Raw genomic sequence first — 22,936 nt, 5'->3', positions numbered from 1 at the left:
TTTTGCTGGTTCTTTTCTGAATTCTTATGGCCAACTCTTAAGCTTGTTAAATTAAACATTGTCGACTTTAATCATGGATACTATTAAGGGCAAAAGTAAATAGGAATGTATATCTTCTTAGCTTCACACCAAAAAATGAAAACAAGATAGGAGATTGTTTCGCCTCACTCTAATACGCCTTTTACTTTCAAAAGCTTGACTTGTAAAATCAGAGCTTTCTTTGTTGCTTCATCATAAAATCAGAGCTCTGCCTACCTCTGTTGTCATTCTTCTTTAACCCTAGGGACTGAGCCATAGGAGTCATAGCCACATAGATGGAGTTTGGGGATGACGACGCTGCAGCTGCTGCTGCCACTTTGGCTGCTGCTGCTGAAGCTGCTACCATTTTCTGTGCACCGTCTCTAACTTGAATGTAGTCATCCTCTATCGCAAATAACTGCAAGTGAAAACCAGTTTAGCATCTCAAAATTTTGAGATAAACACATCAAAAAGTTTGGAAATTGGGATGAGACAGACCTCAAGATGGCTAGCAACAAAATCGTCCAGCTTCCCGTACTTTTTCTTGTAATCATGCCAGTGCAGAGGGGCTAGCATTTTGCCCAAACGGTTTGGAAGCTGTATAGCACATATGAAACAGACATTATACAAAAGCGCATTTTCAAATTCAATTGATCCCTCATTGTGGTTATGATTAGTTTGCTCACCGTTGAACTGATTCTGATTCTTCCACCAGCTGGTATAGTACGGAGGATGCATGTCAAAAGCGACCTTTCATCCAGCAGAGCACTCTCTGAGTTCCTCTCAGGTTTCCCAGATGAGACTAGAGTTTCAGGGACAATGGATTTAGCACCATTGTGTTCATCAGGTGAAACCTGACCATTAGCTTCCTGGGGAGAGAGATTGAAAACACAAACATTCAGAACATTTTCCCTATATCCAACCTAACTAGGCTCTACAAGCCAAGAAAAATTGCTAGGTAATAAGTGCTTGCATACCTTAGGTTTCTGATTATGGGTATGGGAATCAAGCCTTAGCACATCACGGAATTGTGAAGAAATGTCTTGAAAGTTATTCTCTGACTGATTAGATCCATTATAATCTCCATTGCCAGATTCCACTGCCTGTTAAGGAGTACTTTCTAAGACGGTATCGTATCGAACATGTATATCCTCAATTATTAATAAGAACTTCCCCTACCTGTTCATTCACAGAGGACGATGGTGTCGTAGCTCCATATTGTGCTACTTGGCTAGTTTGAATATCTCCATACCCTTGACCAAAGGACTGTACCAAGCCATGAGCACCTTGAGATGGATGCACATGATTCTGCATAGGCATCTGTGAACCATCAGGTACAGCCTACAAAAAAAGAATGAAAGACCATGGTCATTAACTATAAAAATGAAACAAAAGATGCATTCTTAAGCTCACACCTTTTGCTGCAGCAACACTGATTGTGCAAAATGAGGTGAAGGGACTTGAGGCTGAACAAGCTGAGAAATATCTTGTTGATGCATGACAAACGAATGCAGAGGGGTCATCTGACCCGCTTGGAGGTACCCATGCGTCCCAAGATTAGAAGATGACATCCTATCAACACGGTTGTTCTACAAATAGTTACAAGAGAAAAGGCAGTTACGGTTAGGATATGATCCATTTCAAGTGTTTCAGCATGGATAATTTCATCTTCAAGAATACAAGCCATTGTACTGAATAGTGAATATGAAGTGGAGCATGACAAATCTAGAATTTTGAATAATCAACATTAGATTGAATACATAAGAGATGAAACAACTACTTACAGATACAAAATTACAGAACTTCTATACTGGCCATCTTAATTTCCAACACAGTACTTTTTGGTGTCCTGGGAATATCCAATTATTTCACTTTCGCTTAACAGTTTTAATATCTACTGTTTAACAATTTAATTGGCTGATATGCCCAACTGAATAAGCAAATGTACAGATTCATCTCAACACAAGCTAACATCGTATTGTGGATAAGCTATCCAACAGAAAGCGTCAAACAGAGGGAAATCATTTAAGAGAATCCACAGAAACAAACATGTACCTGGGTAGCCTTATCATCAGTTGAAGTAAAAGATGAGATGTTATCTGCACTAATGTTTGCACTTTCTGCGCTGTTTCCATGAGCATCAAATTGGTTCCCGCTGTTCTGAATAGTCTGGGAGGCACCGCTGGAATTTGTTTTGGAACCACCTGCTTCCCTTACATTGGCAAGCTCATGCTGAAGCTGTTGCACTGTATGCACATGCAATCTCTCCATCTCTGCAAACTAAACTCAATGACAAGGAACAACATAAGGTTAGAGTAGAATCGTTTCACGGAAAACCAATTAGGAATTGGAAAATATTCAGGGAACTGACCTGTCTCTGACAACCATGCCAGAGCTGGTTATACTGCTCAGTACGTTCTCGCAATTCAGCCTGCAACGAATGATTTGTAGATGATTGTAAAGCATCCATCTCTTGGGCACGGGCAATCCAACCTTGCGCTTCTCTTAGTTGCTCATCCTTGTACAAGATAGTTTCTTGAGCAATCCTATTCTACAAGCCATTAAGGATAAGGACTCTGGCTTTAGTGAATGAGAATTTCAAAAATGACAATGATATAAAACTGATAGATCCATAAGCATGATTGAATAGATTTGATCGTGTCACAAAAACAAGGGAAAACTAACTTGTTCCTGCAATTCACTGAGCTGGCTCTCTTTCTCTTGAATATGCTCCTGAAGTTCAGATATTTTCTGTATATTTTTGGACCTCTCAGCTTCAGAGTGATCACGCTCTCTTCTGCATATTAAGAAAGGGCAAATGTAGTCTGTTATATTTTCTAAAACCACATGCCTAAAACGTCTTATACAAGTAGAAATCAAAGGCCTGATATAATGTTTTTCAAAACTAAAGTACCAGAACCCAATATAAGATAGAAGAATAACAGATAAATGCAGTATAATAGGTAAACTCGGATAGACTAAACAAAGAGAAAAGAGATAAGGAATTAACAGCACCTGAATGAGGCAAGTTCTTTATTTTGTTCTCTTAGGATACCCTCTTTGGCCCAGGCCTAGTATCAGAACAAGAAAAACTTAGATACAAATCATGCAGATTTATATCAGAAAAGAATCTAGTAATAATGTATAAACCAACATACCGCTTCATTATCCAGTTTAATTGCATGTAGCTCTCTGTCTTTCTCTTCTAACTTCCTCTCTGCCTCCCGAATAGATCTCTCCTTCTCATGAAGTTGCTCCTAAAATTTCAACAACATTCCTTTAACTTCAATGGAACACAAAGCTCGATAAAACAAAAAACACGCTAATATATCACGGGAAAATGAAACCTAACCTGCATTCTAGCAGAAGCATTAGCATACTCTGTGAATTGAGATTCATAGTTGCTCTGGATCTCCATGATCTCATGTCTCGCAATCATCTGAGCTCGAAGCTCAATCTCCAACTGCTGAAGTTCTCCTTTCTTTCTAGAAACATTAAGAATCTGTTGCTGCAACATCTCACTACTTGAAAAACCATCCTGCTCTCTTCCATTCTGCGCTACAAGAAGCCCCATTAAAATGTCGTTCCCACTCTCCAATACGTAAAAAAACTAAGTGGCATTGCAAGAAAGAAGTAATTAACCTCATAAATCGTTCTCTCATCTGTCCGATTTAGCTTTAACTGTTCCAAATCCTGCAAAAAATTTGACAAAGACAATCGAAATATGAACTAGGAAGCAACCAAAAGCAAATCACTTTACTCTCTACATAAACATTGAAAATCTTAAAGCCACAAGACTCACAGTGAAATCAACAGATAAAACAGTATTTAAAAAAGAAAAATCAAAACTTTCAGATTCAGTCTACACATTCCTCTAAACATAAACATAACCCAGAAGCATAAACGTTACCCCATAATCTGTGGTGTCTTGTGAATCCGAAACGGCGCGCCATTCTTTTCTTGACGGAGCCGTCGGCGACGGATTCTGAAGGGAACCGCCACGAGTTGCAGCTACGCTTGAAGCGGTCTCCATTGGTAAAGAAACTCACCGAAGAGACTTCAATTCCACTATCGCACTGAAAAAAAAAAAAACTAGGGTTTATCAGAAATGTGACTCAAGAAAAAACCCTAGAGTAAGTAACCCAGAAAATTTACAGAGATGATGAAGAGAACCCACGATTGACGAAGAGAAGAGCTGAAGAAAGGTTTAAGAAACGAAAATGGTGGAAATGTTTGACGCAGAAGAGACGAACAAAAGTGAGAGCGACGAGAGAAACTTGTGCAATTGCAGAATCAATCATTTGGCAAATTTCTTTCTTACTCGTGAGAGTGAAGATGACGTTTCAGGTCCTTTTGGGCCTATTGGGCTGAGCTATCTTTGACCCATTTAATCCGGTTTGGGTTTAGTGTTCTTTGATTTCTGATTTTATCAGAAATTTCGGTTTACTTCATTGAGGATTTATTTGTTTGGTCTGGTGAGATATGTTAAATCAAATCAATTATTCTTTTCAAATACACTATTTATATCATCAATTTGAAAACGTTAGTTGCCAACTTGAACAATTTTGTGCAAGCATCCATCAAATTCGAATAGAATAGGTAAATTTGTGAGATTACATGAACACCAACCACCAAGAAACATAAGAAAGACTTTGACACTACAATTGTATTTTGCTTTCTGGCGCAAAGCCTAAGAAGACCCTCCTAAAAGCAACCAGCTTAACGACCAAAAATAAACTCAAAAAGCAATGTTTAGTTACTAATTAAACAACAAGTAGTTGACAAGAGCTAGAGCATCTTGGCATTGCAAGGAGTTCTTTGAGAATGACATCCGTGGCTTTTATCCTTTTCCTCCAACACAAACCAGAAAAATTTACACTCAGTTTCTCCAGGATTGTTGAATTCTTCAGGAAGTATCTTATTAGCTCCATTTCTCCTTCATACCCCAAGATTGGACTTTTTAATACCACAAACTTGAGCGATGATACCAAACATGGAATCATTATCGTTTGAAACGTCACCTTTGGTTCATTATTCTTTGTACCACGTATGAAAACTCGGTTCTGAGCCAATTGCTGCGAAAACAAAAACAATAACATAAGAAAACAAGTTAAGTAGAGAGACATAAAAGCTTTCACAAACTATATGCATAAAATTACAAGGTTAGAACTATTCATCACCAAGGTAAGAGATTCTAGTTTTGGGCAGCTCTTAAGAAGATTTGGCAAAAATCCCAGATCGGAGTTACAAATTACAGTGCTCAATCGGGACAAGTAACAAAACTGAAGCAATGGTCCAGATTCCGACTTTAGAAAGATGTCCTGGTAACAAAAACCAAAAAAAAAAAAAATGGTCGTTAGAAACCCTTTTGTGGAAAAATAATTTATATGTTTACATGTAGATAGATACCTTCCAAAAAAAAGCACTAATAAGTAGCTCCTTGACCCTTGAAATATCAGAGAGAATATCACGAATCACTACTCTTCTTTTGGCTAAATCATTTGGATCAAACACATTACCCGAACAACCAAAGTCAATATCTACTTTGGCAGGGAACCCCGAATTGATGATATTAACGTTCTTTGTTGAATAAAATTTTGTCTTTAGACATTGAAGAAGAGGAGCATCAATCACAACATGGACAAACTCATTTATGTGGATTCTCTTTAGCGTCTTAGAACGCACTTGTAAAACCTTTGCGTTTTCAGACGAACTTCTGATGATGGTTAAATCTTCAAGAACCGGGGAGCCTAAGATAAGTTTCTCCAAAATGGCCTCATTGGGATAGTGATTGTATTGTAAATCGATGGTCTTCACACAAGGTAAGGAAACAAACTCGGCGTAAATGATGGAGAGTTGAAAGAGTCGTAAGTGTACCAATGTCCCACATGTATACAAGCTCAGGGGTATGTCACCGAAGCCAGCAGAAACGTTAACAAGACTAATATCAAGATGCTGAATCCTACGCCGAGTCACAACATCTATCCATGAGGTGAGATTACCAGCCTGATTATGAATACGTAAACATAGTTTTTGTATCCATGAGTCTTTGTGGAAATCAAAAAACCTGCCAGTAAAACTCACAAACTCATCGAACAACCGGAACTCGCAGGTGTTTAAATCCAACATAGGAACCAATTGCCAAAGATTTCTCCATCTTGTGGATAAAACACTTGTTCTTACAGCATCCTTAGTAGAAAGAAGAGTAAGTATGTGACATATCAAATGTTCAGGTAAGTTGTTTATCCTATCTTCCTCTGATCGTGTCTTTTTCTTTCTACCAACCATTTTTGCTGCATCACCAAGTTTTAAGAAAAGTATTTCAAAAAAGAAAATTATAATCTGATTTCGAATGGAAAATTTAACACGGACAGACTAGCTCTTGTTTTTAACTAATCTGGATGCGTAGAAAGTTTGGACACAGATAAATTGGGACAAACTAACCCTAGAAGAAGAACACATGCGAAGGGTTGTTATAGGTTAGGGTTTTTAGGGATTATGAAGATGCCTAAAAATCAATCAATTCTCAAAGAAAGAAGAAGAACTCACCGGAATGGAGATTAAGTAGCGCGGCAGATCAAACCTCTTCGTCTTGTTCCACGGTCATGTAGCACATGATTTTTATGAATATCGATAACTGAGAGTTTAGGGTTTCGATGGAAATTGGAATTGACACGTTTTTCATTTTATATATCACGTTAAGTATAACTTATAAAGTGTATTTGGTTTTGACCCGGACCAATGGTTTAAATCAAAACATTTAGAATTGGCAATTTTGACAGCGCAAGAAAGGAACAATTAAGGCCATGGATGTTTTGCAAGTTTTAAATGGTTTTTGGATTATAAAGTTTTTGGTTTATGGTTTCTAGATTTTGTATTAGAAATTTTTTTAAAAAATTAAAAATGGAAAGAATCAAAATTTGAAATCACGACTTTTATTAAACAGGAAGAGAAGATTAAAGATTTTAAAATTTGAAAATATGTTAAAGTTCAATCGGTTTATTAACATAATGTCGCAAATTCCTATAAATATTGCTCAATTTAACCTTGCTTAAAACTCAGAGTTGAATAACATTTGAACTGATAGAAAATTGTGAGCCGCCATGGAAATTCAGAAACCAAAGAGTCAAAGAACATCATTACCAAAGAACCAAAGCCAAACCAACCAATAACCCTTTGTCATGAACTGCTAGGGATGTCAAATGGGCTTCGTAACCATGGGCAAGACCAGTCCAAATTATAATTGTCCGGATTTGGTCGCGCCCAAATTCGAAGCGGTCAGTATGGGCTAGAAGCCCATTTGGTCCACAAACAAATGGGCCAAACCCATCTGTACATGAGCCGTCCAATAAACCTCAAAAATTAGGGTTACTAATTTGGAGAAATTTTTTTCTTTATTTTTTAAAAAATTAGAATTTACACTGACATTTTTACTCCAAAAAATATTGTTACAGGTTTGGCGGAAAATATGATTTTACGATTTAGCAGAAAAATGCAATTCTTCGATTTTTAGAGAAAATGTGTTTTTGCGGTTTTGACGGGAAATAAAAAATCATATTATTTGGGCCACATAGGCTGTCCAGTTGGTCATGGTCTTATTTGGGTTTGGTGTTAATTGGACACGGTCCTATTTGGGCTTATACTATCATGGTCCTATTTGGTCTTGGTCCCATTTGGACAGACCCATTTGGACCTGGACAGCCCAATTAACATCCCTATGAACTGCTACGTATATTCACATTGTCTTTACACACACCACAAAAACTATTTTAGATGTTGTGTATGTATAAAGCTCCAAATAAATAACAAATATCAAATAAAAACATCACATGTCCCCTCTACACGTTACAAATCAGATTATGACAACTTCACACTTGGTAGAGCTTTTTGGGATTTCAAAGACTTCCTTAGAGATTTCATCTTTTGATGAACGATTATCCAAACGTAAAGTGAGTTTCTTGAGGATTGCCGAATTATCTAGGATGTACCTTACTAGCTTCATTTGTTCAGCTTGTCCTCGGCGCGCGTGAGAGTTGAAAATCAACAAACTCGAGAGACGATAGCAAACACTCAGGAACATATGGAAAACTACTATCTATCTCCTTGGAACGTAGCTCTAGGTAATAATAACAAACATCTACCTGAGGAAAAAAGTGAGGAGAAAACACAATGAAATGATATGACAAAAACTTCCTGGAGATGAGGAAAAAACACAATGAAATGGTATGACAAAAATTTCATAGAAATGAGAAAAATATCACTTGATTTATCAAATATACCAGCAAGATGAGGGATTTAAGATTTGGGCAGCTCTGAAGAAATCTTGCCAACCATTCCAAACTGGATTCATCGAGAGAAACACAAAGACGGGACATGTAACCAAATTGAGGCAGTGGTTCTAATTTAGAATATTGATGAATGAGCTGAAAGCAAACAAAAATATATATTATGGATTAGAAAATTTTCATTATAGAAAATGTGCCCATCCAATACATACATACCTTGAAAGTTTCTTTAGATATCGTCATATCCATGACCTTAGAGATCCGGGGCAGAAAACTAAGGATGCAACTTCTTTTCGACGAAACACTTTCTTCACAAAGTTCCTCCAAACCAAAGTTGAGATCAATATCTAACTTGGCATTGGACCCAAGATTGTTTACTATAAAGATTTTTGATACAATATCTTTGATTCTCAAAGACACTACAAGAAATATGTTCATCGTTAGCGCGAAAAATATGCTATCATACGTATAACATAGCGAATTCACAAATGCTATGACATCGGCAGCTATGGTAGGTGTCACCCATACGATAGCATTTTCTGAAATGCTATTATAGATCGTTCAATTATAGCGGTTATAGAATGCTCTAATATACTTGAATATAGCACACATTTAGTGTTATTTTATCTTTGTATTATAGCATTTTTATATTTGATATATAAATTTAATTTGATTTATATAATTATTATAATTGAATCCTGTTTTGCAAAATAAATTTAATTGGATTTATAATATAAATTTTATATTTCATAAATCATCAACATACATAATCGTATTATTACATTATCCTTTTTTACATAACATCATACCAAATTTTAAACAAAATAAAGCGAACATCATAACAAGACAAACTTCAATCTCGTCTCCTCTATGTGTTTCGCCTTCCGGTTAGCATTCCCGTGCATAATCCCAATAAGCATGTGTATGAAAAATTTCTAAGGCATTATAACAAGGACCAACATTCCATACACCATTCAGAAGATGTTTAAAAAACCATGTCAGTGATATGTATTTTTAAATTAAGAAATTTAATCAGTGTTAGAAGTACCTCGTGGACAAATTTTTAATCTGATCATTTGCCTCATATTCGTCCTGTCAAACAAACAAACAAACACATGAACATTAATTAATGCTTAAGCAACAAATCTGTTTTATCAACATTCTAAACATTGGTTTCTACGAAGAATTTATTTGGACTAGAGCAATGAAACAAAATCTGGACTTACTTGACAGATGATGCACTTTCTATGTTCAAGTGGTGTATCTAAACGGAATGATTTGACTTTCCAGAGACAGCTTTTGATCTGTTTTTAACCCACAAAACAAACACAACACTCAAGAATTAACATAGAGACATCATCATCATCATGTTATCGAAACTGAGCCTCAAATCTGAATGTTGAGACAACTAGAAGTCCACTACTCATAAGAAATACATTTATCAAAGGATACATTTCTCATGAATCATTGCTTTATTATAGGTAGCTTAAATATTTATAATAGATCCTAATCATTAAGAGTAACATATGCTTTAAGCTTCAAAAAACTACGATGCTTAACAAAAATAAACTATGACGCTTTGTAATTTACATGGTTTACCAATTTGGCCATATCTACAAGACAAGCTCTCCAATTAAACAAGATATAGCTTTAACATTGTAAAAATATCTTAAGCATTAAAACTAAATATAAGATCTATGCTTCAAATATAATAACTTCATTTCGAAAGACTAATACTTTTAGTTTTTTTTATAAAAGTAGACAAAAGCTTTTGGAAGTAAATGTCTTACCGATTTTGCCATATTCATAAGACAATAACAAGTTGTATCCACCACCATACCCTGTCACGTCCAAAAACAATCATCAATCCTCCGAGAAGGCGAGAACAATATATATAAGTTCTGTCTTTGTCATTCCAAAAACAGTATTACTGCATATATAGACGCATCAAACCTCTTTAAGTAAACAATTTTTATTCAATTGTCAATACTCCAGTAACAAATAAAAATGAGAAGTCACTCATACATTATGGTGATGCTGCCGTAAACAGGATCAAGCTTAATCCTAATCTCAAGCTCTCCACCATCTTCAATCAAAAAACGTTCCATCACACTCAAGAGCCTCTATATCACAAAATCAATATTAACAACAATCCATCTCTATATCACAAAATTTTGACTTACTTTATAAGTTCCCTGAGAAATACCTCATTGTGATTGTATAAGCTATGAACAATCAAATCCAACAATCGCCTAAACTTCAAATGAGATTTAAAACAATAAAATCCTAAAATTGTGTATCCACTTCACCAATAAAAGCTGAATCAAGAGCAACCCAGAAACAAAGATAAGAAAAATTCAATTTGTAGAAATAAAAAACAGAGATGCACACAAAATAAAGTTTGAAATTTAGAGAAATGATAGAAAAACCCAACCTTCATTGTCGGCAGAGCACCAAAACGGGGCTGTAAAAGACGGCAAGGAGAGAGAAAGAAAAGGTCTGAGCTTTGAGAAGAGATTGTGTATCTGAGGTAGTTGACCGCACGATGTCGCCAAAGAGTAGCCACTGATCTTGAATTCGTTGGAGCCATTGATGGTTTCGGTGCAAAAGGTGACTCTGTGAACGACGGGGCAGTTGATTTCAAAGATTTTGGAACCTCCGTGCAAACCCTAATTGTGTCCATAAAAAAAGACGAGATCCAAGAATCACTACTTTGTAAAGAAATTGATTTTTTCTTCAATCTTCTTACTTTACACGGCTCAAGTCTTCGAATTTCAGAAAAAGTTGGTATTTTTTGAGATTGAGAGGCAAAATTAGGGTTTCGAATTACAGGGAAAGCTTGGGGATTTGAGAGAAGAGAGGAGAAAAGAAATGAGGTGAGTAAACAACAATCGTCGACAGAGATTCAATTTGTGGGTCTGAAAACAGGTCTGAAATTTTTAGGTTTGAGAGGTTTTTCTCATAGTGAAAAGGGGGAAATGAGTAGGGAGATGGGCGCTAAGTGAATTATTTTGACAAAGCGTTAGCGAAATAAATCATTTTAGATTTTTTTAAAGAATTTTTTTATTTTAGCATTTATTAAACGCTATTATATAGTTACCAAAATAACAACTCATCTTTAATAGCAATCGGAGAAAACGAGCTATCCTCATATGCTATTAATGTGGACTTTTTTTGTAGTGAGAGCACAATACAGGAGCATCAATCACAACTTTCACAACAGAATCAAACCGGAAGGAAGATCGTAGTAAACAGAGCCTCCTAAGTGACAGAGAGTGCACCCGATACATTTTTGCATCGTTATATAATATGGAAATCTCTAACTCTTCCAAGGCAGGGCAGGATGAAACAAGTCTCTCAAAACTGGCCTCATTGGGATATATATTGTAATGTAAATGCATAGTCTTCAGACAAGGTAAGGAAACAAATTCAGCACTAGCCAACTTCAGCCGATGAAGTTTTAAGGATACGAGTGTTTCACAGACATAAAAGCTTGGGGGCATCTTAAGAAAATAAGTCGTTAGATTACTTCTAACATGTAGATGTTGGATCTTATGCTTAATTGATGCATCGATCCATGATGTGAGAGTGAGAGAATATGCATCATATTCATCAATAATCAACGTAAGCTTATCTATGCGTGATACTCTATTGGAATATAAAAACCTGTCACCAAAACTCGCAAAGGCATTGAGATTTGAGAATTTTCGGGTTTCCAACTCCAAACAAGGAACCGAAAGCCAGAGACTCCTCCATCTGGTGGATAAAATGCTTGTCGTGACAACTTCTTGTGTCGGAAGATCAGGCCCGGTCCTAGGATTTGTGTGGCCTAAAGCATAGTATAATTTTTTTTTTTTTAAATTGTTAATTTTGTCTAATCTTTTTCCAGTTTCCTGGATCATGAATATCCACATACTTGTGTTGATTTTGGGTGTCTCTCGAATCTTTATTCTCATGTTGTTCCATTTCCTCATCCATACAAACGTTTCCATGTCGGCCGTCAGTGTGAAACTCTTTCTCAACATCCTCAACATCTTCAAAAGCATGATTTTCATCGCCAACCTCGTTTATCTCATCTTCAACAACAACATCATCAGTTCTGGAATTTTTCGTTACCGTAACATACTTGAGCATGTCATTAGTTTGAGATTTAGTTGATTTTTCTTCCCTTTTTTTTTTTTTGTTTTTTTTCATAACCATGACATGAGCCTGTTTTCTGGTGCAAATTGGAGGCATCGTCTCCAAAAATAACAAAACATATAATTATAGTCACAACAAAGTTTTCAAATTCAATCCAAACACTTAAGTACAAAACTAAAATATAAAATTAAGTGACAAAGTCACCGTCACCATCACGACATGATTTTGACTTTTGCAAATTGCAATCCCTAATCTCCAATTGCATTCGTTATTTTCAAAAGTCAAAACATAACCTTTGATTTGATAATAATTCAAAACAATTGATGACAATATTAGAAGGATTAAGGACAAGAATTACCCAACAGCAGCAACAGTTTCTTACCTAACAGCGGCAATGATCGGAGACGGTGTTCTTCGTGAAAGATTTCTAAAAAAAATATTATACTAATACTTTTAACTTAGTTATAAAACAAAACAAAAACTGTAAGTCTGTAAAAAAAAAAAAAAAAAAAAAAACCTGTAGCAGATGGGATTCGAACTTGAGAAGCGACCCTAATATACTAAATACATAACCACCAGCCTAAGGAAATATTTTACAAATGTGGCCCTAAAACTTTTCTTTTATTGTGTGGCCTAAAGCAGAGGCTTTGCCTGCTTTATGGGTAGACCGGGCCTGCGGAAGATTATTAAGTATCTCACATAACAAAGATTCAGGTAATTGGCTTATCCTATCTTTCTTCAATCTCTGATTCGACCCGTTGACACGAGCCTGGTTCTCTTCCCCTCTATCAACCATGTGTTAATTCTTCTGCACAACAAAATTGAAAACGAAAAGTTTGAGATACGAAGGTAATATGGACACATAGCTTGCAACCAAACCAACAGTTTCGGTTCAAGAGAAAATAATTTTATTTGGCCAGATGAAACTCATAAAGTAGCATCAAAATGTTCCCCGGAAGAAGAAGAAGCTCATCGTGACACATACCGATCGAAGAAATAACAGTGAGAGAGAGAGAGAGAGACGACAAACCACATTGAGACAAGTTAGGGTTAGGGTTTTCAACGTCTTAATGAGGATGATATTACAAAACAAAAGGGGTGAGTAAAAAGAAGAAGAACCTACAATGTTGTGGTAGAACGGAATGCAATCACCTTGCCGTAATTGCAGATCGAAATTTCGCCAATCGACGACGAAAATTGGGAATCACCGACGTAACTCTACGAATTTGTCCAAATACTAGTTAGGTCGTGCAAATATAATTGACATAATCTTTCCATGGTTTATTAATTTTCTAAAGAGTGTTTTCTTTTGTTAATTTTACACATATAACAAAATAAAGGACGTTATTTATGAGTTATTTGATTTTCATTATAATGTATGTTATTTTTATGTTATAATATGAGTTAAGCTTAACTTTTGTTCTTCTTAATTCGGAGATTCACTTTTTAAAAAAATTGGTTTGACAACCTGATGATGAATGCTCCCTCCGTGCTTTTGTCATACACTTCTTCTGTTCATCTCTGATGATTTTGTCTTCAACTGAAGAAGAAGCCGTATGCGGTGGAGACTTTGAGTTGTATATATGTGTAATGTGTTAACATGAACAATTTGTGCAAGTATCCATCAAATTCAGAGTAAAATTGGTAATTTGTGAGATTAAATGAATATTAACCACCAAGAAACATAAGAAAGACTTTGACACTGCAATATTTTGCTTTGTTTAGTTACTAGACAGCAATGTTTAGTTAACCTAGAAAGGAACCAAAATTTAACGACCAAAAATAACCTCAAAAAGCAATGTTTAGTTACTAGTTAAACAACAAGTGGTTCTTAAGCGCTAGAGCATCTTGGCATTGCAAGGAGTTCTTTGAGGATGGCATTCGTGGCTTTTATCCTTTACCTCCTATGATAACCAGAAAATCTTACACTCAGTTTCTCCAGGATTGTTGAATTCTTCAGGAAGTATTTTACTAGCTCCATTTCTCCTTCATAGCCCAAGATCAGACTTTTTAATTCCACAAACTTGAGCGATGATATCAAACACGGAATCACTATTTTCTGAAACGTCACCTTTGGTTCAGTATTCTTCTTACCACTTATAGAAAGGCTGTTCTTAACCAATTCTTATGAAAACAACTAGATGTTAACCCACGGTACACCGCAGGCCTAAATATTATTTGATTTTTTTAAAATTATTAATTTAAATATATTATGTGATATATATATATGAAATTTTAATTAATTTAAATGTATGTATTGAAAGTTAGAGATGTATATATATCTATAAATGGTAGAATTAGTCAATTTCAATTTCATTTTAGTAAATATAGATTTATAAAAATTTCCAATACATCACTAACTTGTACTCAAATTATGCCATTTCCAATTTTATAAAATTACACACATAAGATATTGTATTTGATTTCATTTGAATATATTGAGTTTTGTAAAAATAAAATTTATAGTATTTATGAACATATATTTAGTGAAAAGAAATATAAGTTTTAAATGTGTGTATATGATCGAAAAAAAAAACGGGAAGAAATGGGTACCGTTAACGGATTAAAGTGTGTCGGTGTCATAACGGAAAAAACAATTCCGACTATCAAAGAACTTCAATTCACCATCCTCTGCCATCTTGAAACTTTGAATAAATCTTGGCAGTATGGAAAGATGTCGATTAATGTTTTGACCCGCGGTAATATTACCTAGATTTTGACTCGCGGTACACCGCGGGTCGATTAATTTTATAAAAACCATAATTTTAAAATATTAGTTGAGTATATCAATTTAACCTGAGAAAACAATTAACCCATTTGAGAGAAAAAAAAATCTGTCAAAACCCCTTTCATCTTCTTTCCTCTTCTTCGATTTCTGACGATTCTCTTGCTCATTCTTCACATTTCTTTTCGATTAGAGCCCCGATTTTCCTTATTCAAGATAAACTATCCAAAACCGAAGATCCATTAAGTCCATAGGAGCCGACACCAACAAATTAGATCTGCTTGAAATTTTTTGTCTAAATTGAAAGGTAAAAATATATATTTGCTGTTACTGTAATAATCGATTTGATGCTTGATAACAAAATCTTAGCATTAAAAGTAATTAAAATTAATGAAAACAACAAACAATTGCTAAGATGCAGATCTTAATTAAGATGTTTTAGAGAAGCTAAGATGCGCTACGTGTCAATAGCTGAGTGGTTAAAAAAATGAGCAAAAGGAAAACAAAAAATGTCCCGTGTTTTTTTTTCCTTCTCTTGTTGTCGTCTCTCTCTTTCTCGAGCTTTTCCCGACAAAAACCGAGTCATGCGAGATCACCATGATTCGAGTCGATCTGAACCATGCTCACTTCTCCAGGTTTTTCTTCTCCTCTTTGGTTGTAGAGTTGGTGATCGTAATCCCGATTCTAATCTTGTGATCTTACTTGAATTTGATGGATTCTGTGAAATTAATCTGATTTAGTCGTGAATTGACTTCAATTTTTAAAGAAATCTAGCGAGAGGTTATCCTCAATCGAAAATTCAGTTACTTAAGTTGAATCTCCCAATTTTAATGAGAAAGCTAGTCCAAAGTCATTAGATCATTCTCAATTTCACTTTGGTAATGGCAATTAGGGTTCATAGTTGTAGATGCTTAATTTATTGAGATTTGAGTTAGAAGTTCTGTTGTTTTTTTTTGTATATGGTAGGTGGTTTCTCGGAATCGAAAGATGGCAAAGATCTGCCAGTACTTCTAATGGTCTCTTCAATACTTCACTATTGGTCTCTTCAATACTCCATGTTCCGTTATCTAACACGCTTTCACCTCTTGCTACAACAATTATTTTCATTGCATTATCTTCATCGAATTTTTCATCCTGAAGAAGATGATTATTGTAACTTGTTCGGTGGAGCATCTGATACTCTTGAGTAAGAACCCGATTGTAACATGGTGATGGTACTAATCCACTCTTTCTGATAAATTATTTATGAGAAATTTCTATAGATTATGCATCATCTCGTTATGATAAATACTTAGGTTTTGTGTATCTTTTGTTAGGTGTTTGTGAAGTCCTCCAAGTCCAAATACCAATCATGATTGTGAGAAGAGCTGTGAAGAACTCAACTGTTGTTCCTAGAGGTGGAGCTATAGATGTAAGTATCCTCCATTCATCGTGGTTCAGTATTTAAGTTTTGCACGTAGGGTTGAGCCATTCCTCCTGGTTGTAGATGGAGATAAGCAAGTACCTGAGGCAGCATTCAAGAACTATTGCTTGGAAGTCACAGCTTTTCATCAACTCTTATGCGAAGGCTCTGGAGGTACACTTCATGGTTGACTTGGATGTTTTAACTTTTGTGCCTCTTGATTTCACATATAAAAAAGAGAATATTACTTATTTCCATGTGGCCTGTTAGATCTAGGTCCTTTAACAATTTCTTTCACATCTTTCATGGTTGACTTAGATGACTTGGGATGGGCAAACAGGTCCATGGCTAATATCAATATCAAAACAAATGGTTGTTTGTCTGATACACATGGTTTAGCAAACAGGTCCATGACTAATATCAAAAGGCAAGAGTCATATATATACTCATACGTTGCCACTTCTCCTTGAAACAGGTCAGTATTACTTATTTCTTTAATAATCATATACTCATGAATATAGCTAATATATAGAGTTGGTTGATTCATTGAGTAGAAGTAAGAAATTACTTGAACCCTTTTAGTAAGTGATATGATTAGTAAAACATTATACTGCATATCCTGGCATTCAAATTAAAAATTTATCAGATGAATAGTCATTAATACTATACCAAATCTGAGTACACATATGAAGAAATATATCGTCTCTCTTTCCGCCTAAAAATGGTCCTTCTAATCGGCTCTAATTTCTTCATCTTTCTATTGGGTTAGTGTATACTTGTAGGCTAGGGGAGGATACTTTCTTATCATCTTAATTCTTCATTGCCTACACACAATAAACATCTTGCTCAAAACAATTTATAAACATATATTAGATCAATTCCAAATCCAACTAACACTGAAACAAAGCTTTCTTGAATGTATACAATAAGTCAATAATGTAATGCGAAGCACAAACCCTTTCTTGTCATCCACAAATCTGCAAAAAAAAAAAAATGAATTTAGAAACTGATTGGGATGTTTAAATTTTGAGATTCTCACCAGTTTTGGCTGTGTATTGCCATCATGATGCAGATCTTAACTTGGATTCGTCAAGCGAGTTTGTTAAGCCGCAGGTCTCTGAAAAACTTTCTTTTTGGATGTAAAAGGTAAAATGATTCTTAATGAGCTGATATTTTTTATTTTTGCATATGTTGACTGGTTATATATAGAGGTTGTAGATGTTTAGGGTTAGCTTTGATTGTAAAGCGAGAAAATCTTGGTGATTAAGTTCAAAATCTTGAAAATCTCGCTATTTAAAATGTATGGTAACTATATAAAGCATATTCTTTAAATCCGATTGTTAAGGTAAATACTCTTTAAAAAATCGTTGATATGCATATTTTGGTAGAGAAGAAATAAGTATTATGTAGATTATTAGAAAGATTGTGTCGAGATTTTTGGAGAAAACTATTTAAATTGATGCTTATAATCGAGTTGTTAGAGATATGTAGAATAGGAAAATCGAAAATGATAATTTGGTAGTAATTAAATGCTATCAAATATCTCGGAGATTTTATTTTGGAAACTAATCGTGGACTAAGCAGAGATTTTTGCATGATTCGTAACGGAAAATCTTTAATGCTACTATTGATAAAAAGGAATAGAGCCGATTAATGTGGAAAGTAGTTAAGGAAATAAGATTAAAACGAATTGTATGTTTAATTTAGTCTTAAATGTCAGTTTTTATTACAACATCCCTAAAATTTCTTATCCAAGATCCGGATAAAGTTAAATCCGGATAAAACCCAGATCCAAATGAATTAATGCAAAAAACCCCTATAAAAATGTATATGTAGATAACATAAGTAAACAAATTGAGTATATAGAATCATAAATGCGTAAATATTTTCACAAATGATATGCGTTTTAAACCAAAAAAAAAAAGATATGCGTTAACTCAGAGGGTTAAAGCTATTCATCACCAAGATGAGAAAACCTAGTTTTGGGCAGCTTTTAAGGAGACTAGGTGAGTACCCGCGCTACGCGCGGGATTTTGTTATAAATTTTGTTTTAATATTTTTTTAAATTTTTAAAAATTTATATGTAGATATTATTAGATTCCTGTATTTTTATTAAAATTATATATTTGTTTTCAAATTTATTTTTGTATATCGTTGCATGTTTGAGACTAATATATACATTTTTTTAGAAAATTTTTCATTTAGCTTTTAAGATATATTTTATTATTTGTTTAATTATTAGTTTAGTGTAATATCTATACAATTTGTAATTTTATATGGAGTTTATCAACTCTAATTGTAATGTTTTGTTTTTTTTAGTTAGAACAATTTTTTTAATGTAAAAAGAAAAGCAAATATCCTCATAACTTTAAACTTGAATGTAAAACAAAATGATGGGCTCGAAAAGACCATGTCCACAGTTGTATTGAAGTATTTTATAAGAGAATTGCTTTCTAAACTCCACTTTCTCTTGGTCTCCATTTTTTGTCCCCCCACTTTAACTAATTGTAGAAGTTGTTGTCGGATTCTTGTTGGGATTTGGTTCCTCAAATGTGCTCCAGCCCTATAATGAATATTTTGTATTATATATGTTTATGTTAAATTTTTTTTTTTATAATTATATTTACCTCGTCAAGGTCTTTATAACTTATGTTTGACACCATGAAATTCTGATTCTTGGGAGTATAGTTGAGAGGGGATACTCTTATTTGGAAACGAAAATGTTTGCCAGCAAGATCACTTAAACATGTTGGTAAGATATTGTTGTTACATTTGTTGACCTACAAAAAATATTTATTTTTGGTTTAATTGTTATTAAAAATGAGTAAAATTTCCAATATTATATGATAATTACTTTCCTAAGATTTTATTTACCTTCTCTTCCGTAATTGTGGTTGCCGTTTTGTTTGTAAGTTTTCTCATATTTTTGTCTAAAATCACAAATGTCGCACCATGTTCTCCATCATGTACATCAAGCTCCACTCGATACCTATGAAATAGTTGTATATAATAGTATTTAAATATAAAAAATTCCAAATTGTTATATCTTTATTTCGTTGTGTTTGCAATTTATTAAAAATAGCTATAAGAAAATAATAGTGTACCTAAGAATTCCTTCCTCATTAGGCGTTACACAACTTTTGCATCTTTGTAGTGTTGTCCTTTTCTCTAAATTCCGTCCACAATCTTTGCAAGATCTGTATGTCCATCCGTTTCTTTGTACCACCCCAACAACATAAGCGTTGCAAAAAAATTCAGCATCCTGAGTCTTTTAAAAGTGTTGTAGATTTATCAAGTTTAGTTAGTTGTACTTCTATTTATATGTGATGATGAATTAAAATACTCTATTGTATTAAATACCTGTTCGTTAGCTTTGGATATATAGTCGTAAAGTTCAGCAATGGATACTTCTTCTTTTTTCATTTCTCCCACCATGGTTTCTGCATATCCATATGTTTCTCCTTCTTCTATTCCCATCCTATATGGATAATTAAACAATTGTTTAAATTTGTGTTGATAAGTAAATGTATTACTTTTTAGCTAATTTATTTAAACCTTACTCTTTTGTAAATTTTTGGATGACATCAAATGTTGAGTCCAAATATATCCTTGTTGCTTCCGTAGAATTCAAGTATAGGTTACCTTGTTCATGTTAAATGTATTTTTATTAATATAAAAGTTAGTATGATGTAAAATATTTGATTAAGTATATAATTAATTTATTATAAAAGGATTTACCTCCAAAGAGTTTTGGATTAATCGTTGTTACGACCATGACATTTTTGTTGGTTTTTTTTTTGGAAATTTGTGAGCGGAAAGTTGATGCAGCCTCACCCCAAAGTTGTAAGTAGACAATAACAGACCTAATTATCAAGATTTAATCATATAATATGATATATTTTTAAATTAATATGTTTTAGAAGTGTTTATAATTTAGTATCACTTACGTATCCATCTTAAATCGCATGACCAAACGTTCTTTTGAAGTTCCATCATGAAGGTTTGATCCTTGCACAAACATTACTTGTCCAACAACATCTGTAAATTGAATGTCATTGTTATTTTCTTTAACAATAAAATATATATATATATATATATATATTATTTAGGTATTGAATATTTATAATGTGAATGTTTACCAGGTAGTGCAAGGTTTGTGTTTGCTAGAGCTTGGAGGAGGTTGCTATTCTGGAGCATGAACTTTTCTTGATTTATTGTAACGCCGATATTTCCTATTTTAGTCATGTTTGTTGATGGAAGAAAACGGATGGCTAATGGATTGTCTGTAATCTTGTATAGATTTGTACTTCTTCCCACTTCAAACCCACTAAGATTGAAGATTTCACTTTCTTGTAAAACATAACGGTTATGGTCGACAAGTGAAGCAGGTATGAAACCATGTATAACTGTGTTCTGCAAATAAAATGAGATTATGGTTTAGTTGTTGGTCGCTACGTTGAAGGCCAAAATGTATTAAAAATATTTAAAAATTGGTAATACCTTTTCATCAAGGAAAAGAAGGACAATCCCCATTAATTCGCCATCCTCTTTATTATTGGTAGCTTCCCAAAACCGAAGGAGCCTTCCAACAATTTGTTGATTAGATCGTCCTAGTTGTAAAGCATCAAACGTGACATAAGAAGCATCTTGTGGGATAGCAACAATGTCAAATGTAGCCATGTTGTAATGATTATAAAATTAAGTTAGAGGTGGTTTTTTTTTTTTCCTAAAATGGTTTGTCTTTAGTTGTTTGGTATTTATAGCTGTTAAAGGAGTAATTGCATATATGTAGTGGGTGAGTGCTAGATTATTTGTAATTTATGATGTTAATTATTCTGTCCGTTGTAACGTTTTTGATTTTTAATGTAATTGAATTCTCTATATTATTTAAATAATTGAATGCTGTGTGTTTTAATGTTTTTCATCATTGTTTTATTTGGGTTGAATATGATGCGTTTTGTTTTCCTATTACTATTTGTATTTTATTTAAAATTAATGCAACTTTTAGTGGAAGAAGCTAATTAATTTGTTGACTTGTAATTTATATGTAACCGTCGCTTGTTATTGTTTCGATTGGATCAATAGTAGAAGCTGCTCCGCGGGATATCTATGACGAATCAGATTATATTGGTGTTGTTAATAACAGCCCCAATTAATGTTTTATTTTCTGTAGTTATTTGAAGTAGTTATTTCAAGTTGGGACTTGTCGAATCGAGCCCATTATATCATGGTCGTACGGTTTTTAGGTTCCATTTGGTTGTGGCTTTTTTATTATATTTTTTTGTAGTTATTTAAGATCCATAAGGGAATTTTATAAGTTTTTGTTTGTTTTTCATACCAATAGAAAAAAAGAAGTTTTTGTTTAGTTTGGTTCTGATATTTGTTGGTTGGGATTCTTAAAAAGAGTGCTGATTAATATATATGATCCTAATCCCTTTGTAATGACCATAATCCCGTTTAAATATAATTTTAAAATTTCTATTTTATTTATATGTGTGTATTTATATTTATTTTAATATATATATATATATATATATATATATATTTTTTTAATAATTTTAATTATTTAAAGGGTGTAAGTTAAAGCTTTTTTGGTTGAATTTGGAGATTAGTTTGCGGTGGTACATATAAACTGCCGTGTGTTTTTTTTTAAAAATTTATACATTTTTTCTTTTTTTAAAAAATTTTTTCATGTATTCAGAAACTTTGCTTTGGGCGCATTGTTTTTAGTCGTTGTAAAATAACTTATCCTTTATAACATTATTCCTTTCCAGTCCATATTAGGCTATATGTTATTTTAATTTTTCCATGGTTTTAATCCTGTTGCGTAATATGGTTTTATTTTCCAGATAATTAATGGTGGTAATCTTTTAGCAGTTGTTCTAATTTATGTATAGATATATGTATCCGCAAAACACTGTACGAATGTCCTTATTTGAAATATAAAATGGTGCTGGAGAAGGAGTTGTTTAATGCGTTAATGTTTCCGTATTGTAGTATTGTTCCTTTTTAGCTACTTACCATGTTGATTTTTGTTAAAGGAATCCTGTGTCTGTCTTTGTGTTGTAATATAATATTTTCCTGATTGTGTCCAATTATAATTTTGGGTTTAGGTTAGAGACATGTGAATATATATATTTCATCCCTGTTAATTAAGTATTTTTTTTTTATATAAATCTGTTCTCTCAGTTTCAGTTTTTATTTTTTTATTTTTTTTTTTTGGTTCTAATTAAAAAAAACCATTGAGGTGATATAGTTATTGGTGACGGTGTTAAAAAACAATTGCGTATCCGTGGGATATAGTTCTCTTCCATTATTCATATTCGTTGTTTGTTATTATGTTCCAATTACCTTTAGAAATCGGTA

At 33.7% G+C, this 22,936-nt stretch overlaps 4 protein-coding genes and 1 long non-coding RNA gene across 17 annotated transcripts; 1 reads left to right on the top strand and 4 right to left on the bottom strand.

Moving 5' to 3' along the window:
- Positions 1-9: 9 nt before the first annotated feature.
- On the bottom strand, positions 10-4,388 carry LOC9300339. The gene is made up of 15 exons (XM_021010316.1): positions 4,196-4,388; positions 3,929-4,094; positions 3,661-3,711; positions 3,371-3,571; positions 3,177-3,275; positions 3,034-3,089; positions 2,704-2,815; positions 2,390-2,569; positions 2,074-2,298; positions 1,434-1,607; positions 1,198-1,359; positions 996-1,121; positions 705-887; positions 517-615; positions 10-436 (listed from the first exon to the last, which is right to left on the bottom strand). Exons 2-15 carry the CDS (start codon positions 4,049-4,051, stop codon positions 209-211), a joined length of 2,019 nt encoding a protein of 672 aa, XP_020865975.1. The 5' UTR covers positions 4,052-4,094; positions 4,196-4,388; the 3' UTR covers positions 10-208.
- A 248-nt stretch (positions 4,389-4,636) lies between these two features.
- On the bottom strand, positions 4,637-6,820 carry LOC110224292 (F-box/FBD/LRR-repeat protein At5g53840-like). The gene is made up of 4 exons (XM_021010321.1): positions 6,568-6,820; positions 5,428-6,311; positions 5,199-5,339; positions 4,637-5,093 (listed from the first exon to the last, which is right to left on the bottom strand). Exons 2-4 carry the CDS (start codon positions 6,304-6,306, stop codon positions 4,782-4,784), a joined length of 1,332 nt encoding a protein of 443 aa, XP_020865980.1. The 5' UTR covers positions 6,307-6,311; positions 6,568-6,820; the 3' UTR covers positions 4,637-4,781.
- Positions 6,821-9,026: 2,206 nt separating this feature from the next.
- Positions 9,027-11,323, bottom strand: LOC9302056. 8 transcript variants are annotated; one of them, XR_002330042.1, is made up of 7 exons: positions 10,738-11,317; positions 10,510-10,621; positions 10,329-10,426; positions 10,094-10,233; positions 9,530-9,607; positions 9,352-9,395; positions 9,027-9,238 (listed from the first exon to the last, which is right to left on the bottom strand). XR_002330042.1 is itself a non-coding variant. In XM_021016172.1 (5 exons), the coding sequence occupies exons 1-5, from the start codon at positions 10,984-10,986 to the stop codon at positions 9,172-9,174; spliced, it is 489 nt and encodes a 162-aa protein (XP_020871831.1). In that variant the 5' UTR covers positions 10,987-11,320; the 3' UTR covers positions 9,027-9,171. The 8 variants fall into 8 exon arrangements, 1 of the variants encoding a protein (XP_020871831.1); XR_002330046.1 differs by lacking the exon at positions 10,510-10,621 and having other exon boundaries at positions 10,329-10,389; positions 10,738-11,323; XR_002330047.1 differs by lacking the exon at positions 10,510-10,621 and having other exon boundaries at positions 10,094-10,144; positions 10,329-10,389; positions 10,738-11,323.
- A 1,630-nt stretch (positions 11,324-12,953) lies between these two features.
- LOC110225888 lies at positions 12,954-13,693 on the bottom strand. The gene is made up of 2 exons (XR_002330048.1): positions 13,567-13,693; positions 12,954-13,251 (listed from the first exon to the last, which is right to left on the bottom strand). It is a non-coding gene; the product is annotated as an uncharacterized LOC110225888 (long non-coding RNA).
- Positions 13,694-15,703: 2,010 nt separating this feature from the next.
- Positions 15,704-21,010, top strand: LOC9300338 (T-complex protein 1 subunit eta). Of its 6 annotated transcripts, none has more exons than XR_002330037.1 (7): positions 15,705-15,803; positions 16,135-16,184; positions 16,309-16,382; positions 16,485-16,579; positions 16,655-16,744; positions 16,911-17,045; positions 17,643-17,947. XR_002330037.1 is itself a non-coding variant. In XM_021016147.1 (6 exons), the coding sequence occupies exons 3-6, from the start codon at positions 16,520-16,522 to the stop codon at positions 20,714-20,716; spliced, it is 228 nt and encodes a 75-aa protein (XP_020871806.1). In that variant the 5' UTR covers positions 15,705-15,803; positions 16,135-16,382; positions 16,485-16,519; the 3' UTR covers positions 20,717-21,010. The 6 variants fall into 6 exon arrangements, 1 of the variants encoding a protein (XP_020871806.1); XR_002330036.1 differs by having other exon boundaries at positions 16,135-16,225; XR_002330035.1 differs by having other exon boundaries at positions 15,704-15,803; positions 16,135-16,382; positions 16,977-17,045.
- Positions 21,011-22,936: the final 1,926 nt, after the last annotated feature.

This window comes from Arabidopsis lyrata (genome assembly GCF_000004255.2).
Source record: "Arabidopsis lyrata subsp. lyrata unplaced genomic scaffold ARALYscaffold_8, whole genome shotgun sequence".
Taxonomy (NCBI): Eukaryota; Viridiplantae; Streptophyta; class Magnoliopsida; order Brassicales; family Brassicaceae; genus Arabidopsis; species Arabidopsis lyrata.
Note: the sequence above shows the minus strand (reverse complement) of the source record. Positions and strands in the feature narration are given on the sequence as shown.

What these genes read in the sequence shown, in the direction of transcription:
- LOC9300339 (XM_021010316.1), bottom strand. Translation starts at nt 4,051, where the DNA reads ATGGAGACCGCTTCAAGCGTAGCTGCAACTCGTGGCGGTTCCCTTCAG. An exon ending in AAGACACCACAGATTATGGG is followed by an intron (nt 3,712 to 3,928) that starts GTAACGTTTATG and finishes AATTTTTTGCAG; the next exon opens with GATTTGGAACAGTTAAAGCT. An exon ending in CAGTGTTGCTGCAGCAAAAG is followed by an intron (nt 1,360 to 1,433) that starts GTGTGAGCTTAA and finishes CTTTTTTTGTAG; the next exon opens with GCTGTACCTGATGGTTCACA.
- LOC110224292 (XM_021010321.1), bottom strand. Translation starts at nt 6,306, where the DNA reads ATGGTTGGTAGAAAGAAAAAGACACGATCAGAGGAAGATAGGATAAAC. An exon ending in TTAGTGCTTTTTTTTGGAAG is followed by an intron (nt 5,340 to 5,427) that starts GTATCTATCTAC and finishes TTTTGTTACCAG; the next exon opens with GACATCTTTCTAAAGTCGGA. An exon ending in AACTAGAATCTCTTACCTTG is followed by an intron (nt 5,094 to 5,198) that starts GTGATGAATAGT and finishes TTGTTTTCGCAG; the next exon opens with CAATTGGCTCAGAACCGAGT.
- LOC9302056 (XM_021016172.1), bottom strand. Translation starts at nt 10,986, where the DNA reads ATGGACACAATTAGGGTTTGCACGGAGGTTCCAAAATCTTTGAAATCA. An exon ending in TTATGAATATGGCAAAATCG is followed by an intron (nt 9,608 to 10,093) that starts GTAAGACATTTA and finishes GGTTAAAAACAG; the next exon opens with ATCAAAAGCTGTCTCTGGAA. An exon ending in GAAAGTGCATCATCTGTCAA is followed by an intron (nt 9,396 to 9,529) that starts GTAAGTCCAGAT and finishes TTTGTTTGACAG; the next exon opens with GACGAATATGAGGCAAATGA.
- LOC9300338 (XM_021016147.1), top strand. Translation starts at nt 16,520, where the DNA reads ATGATTGTGAGAAGAGCTGTGAAGAACTCAACTGTTGTTCCTAGAGGT. An exon ending in CTAGAGGTGGAGCTATAGAT is followed by an intron (nt 16,580 to 16,654) that starts GTAAGTATCCTC and finishes TCCTGGTTGTAG; the next exon opens with ATGGAGATAAGCAAGTACCT. An exon ending in CTTATGCGAAGGCTCTGGAG is followed by an intron (nt 16,745 to 17,642) that starts GTACACTTCATG and finishes ATCATGATGCAG; the next exon opens with ATCTTAACTTGGATTCGTCA.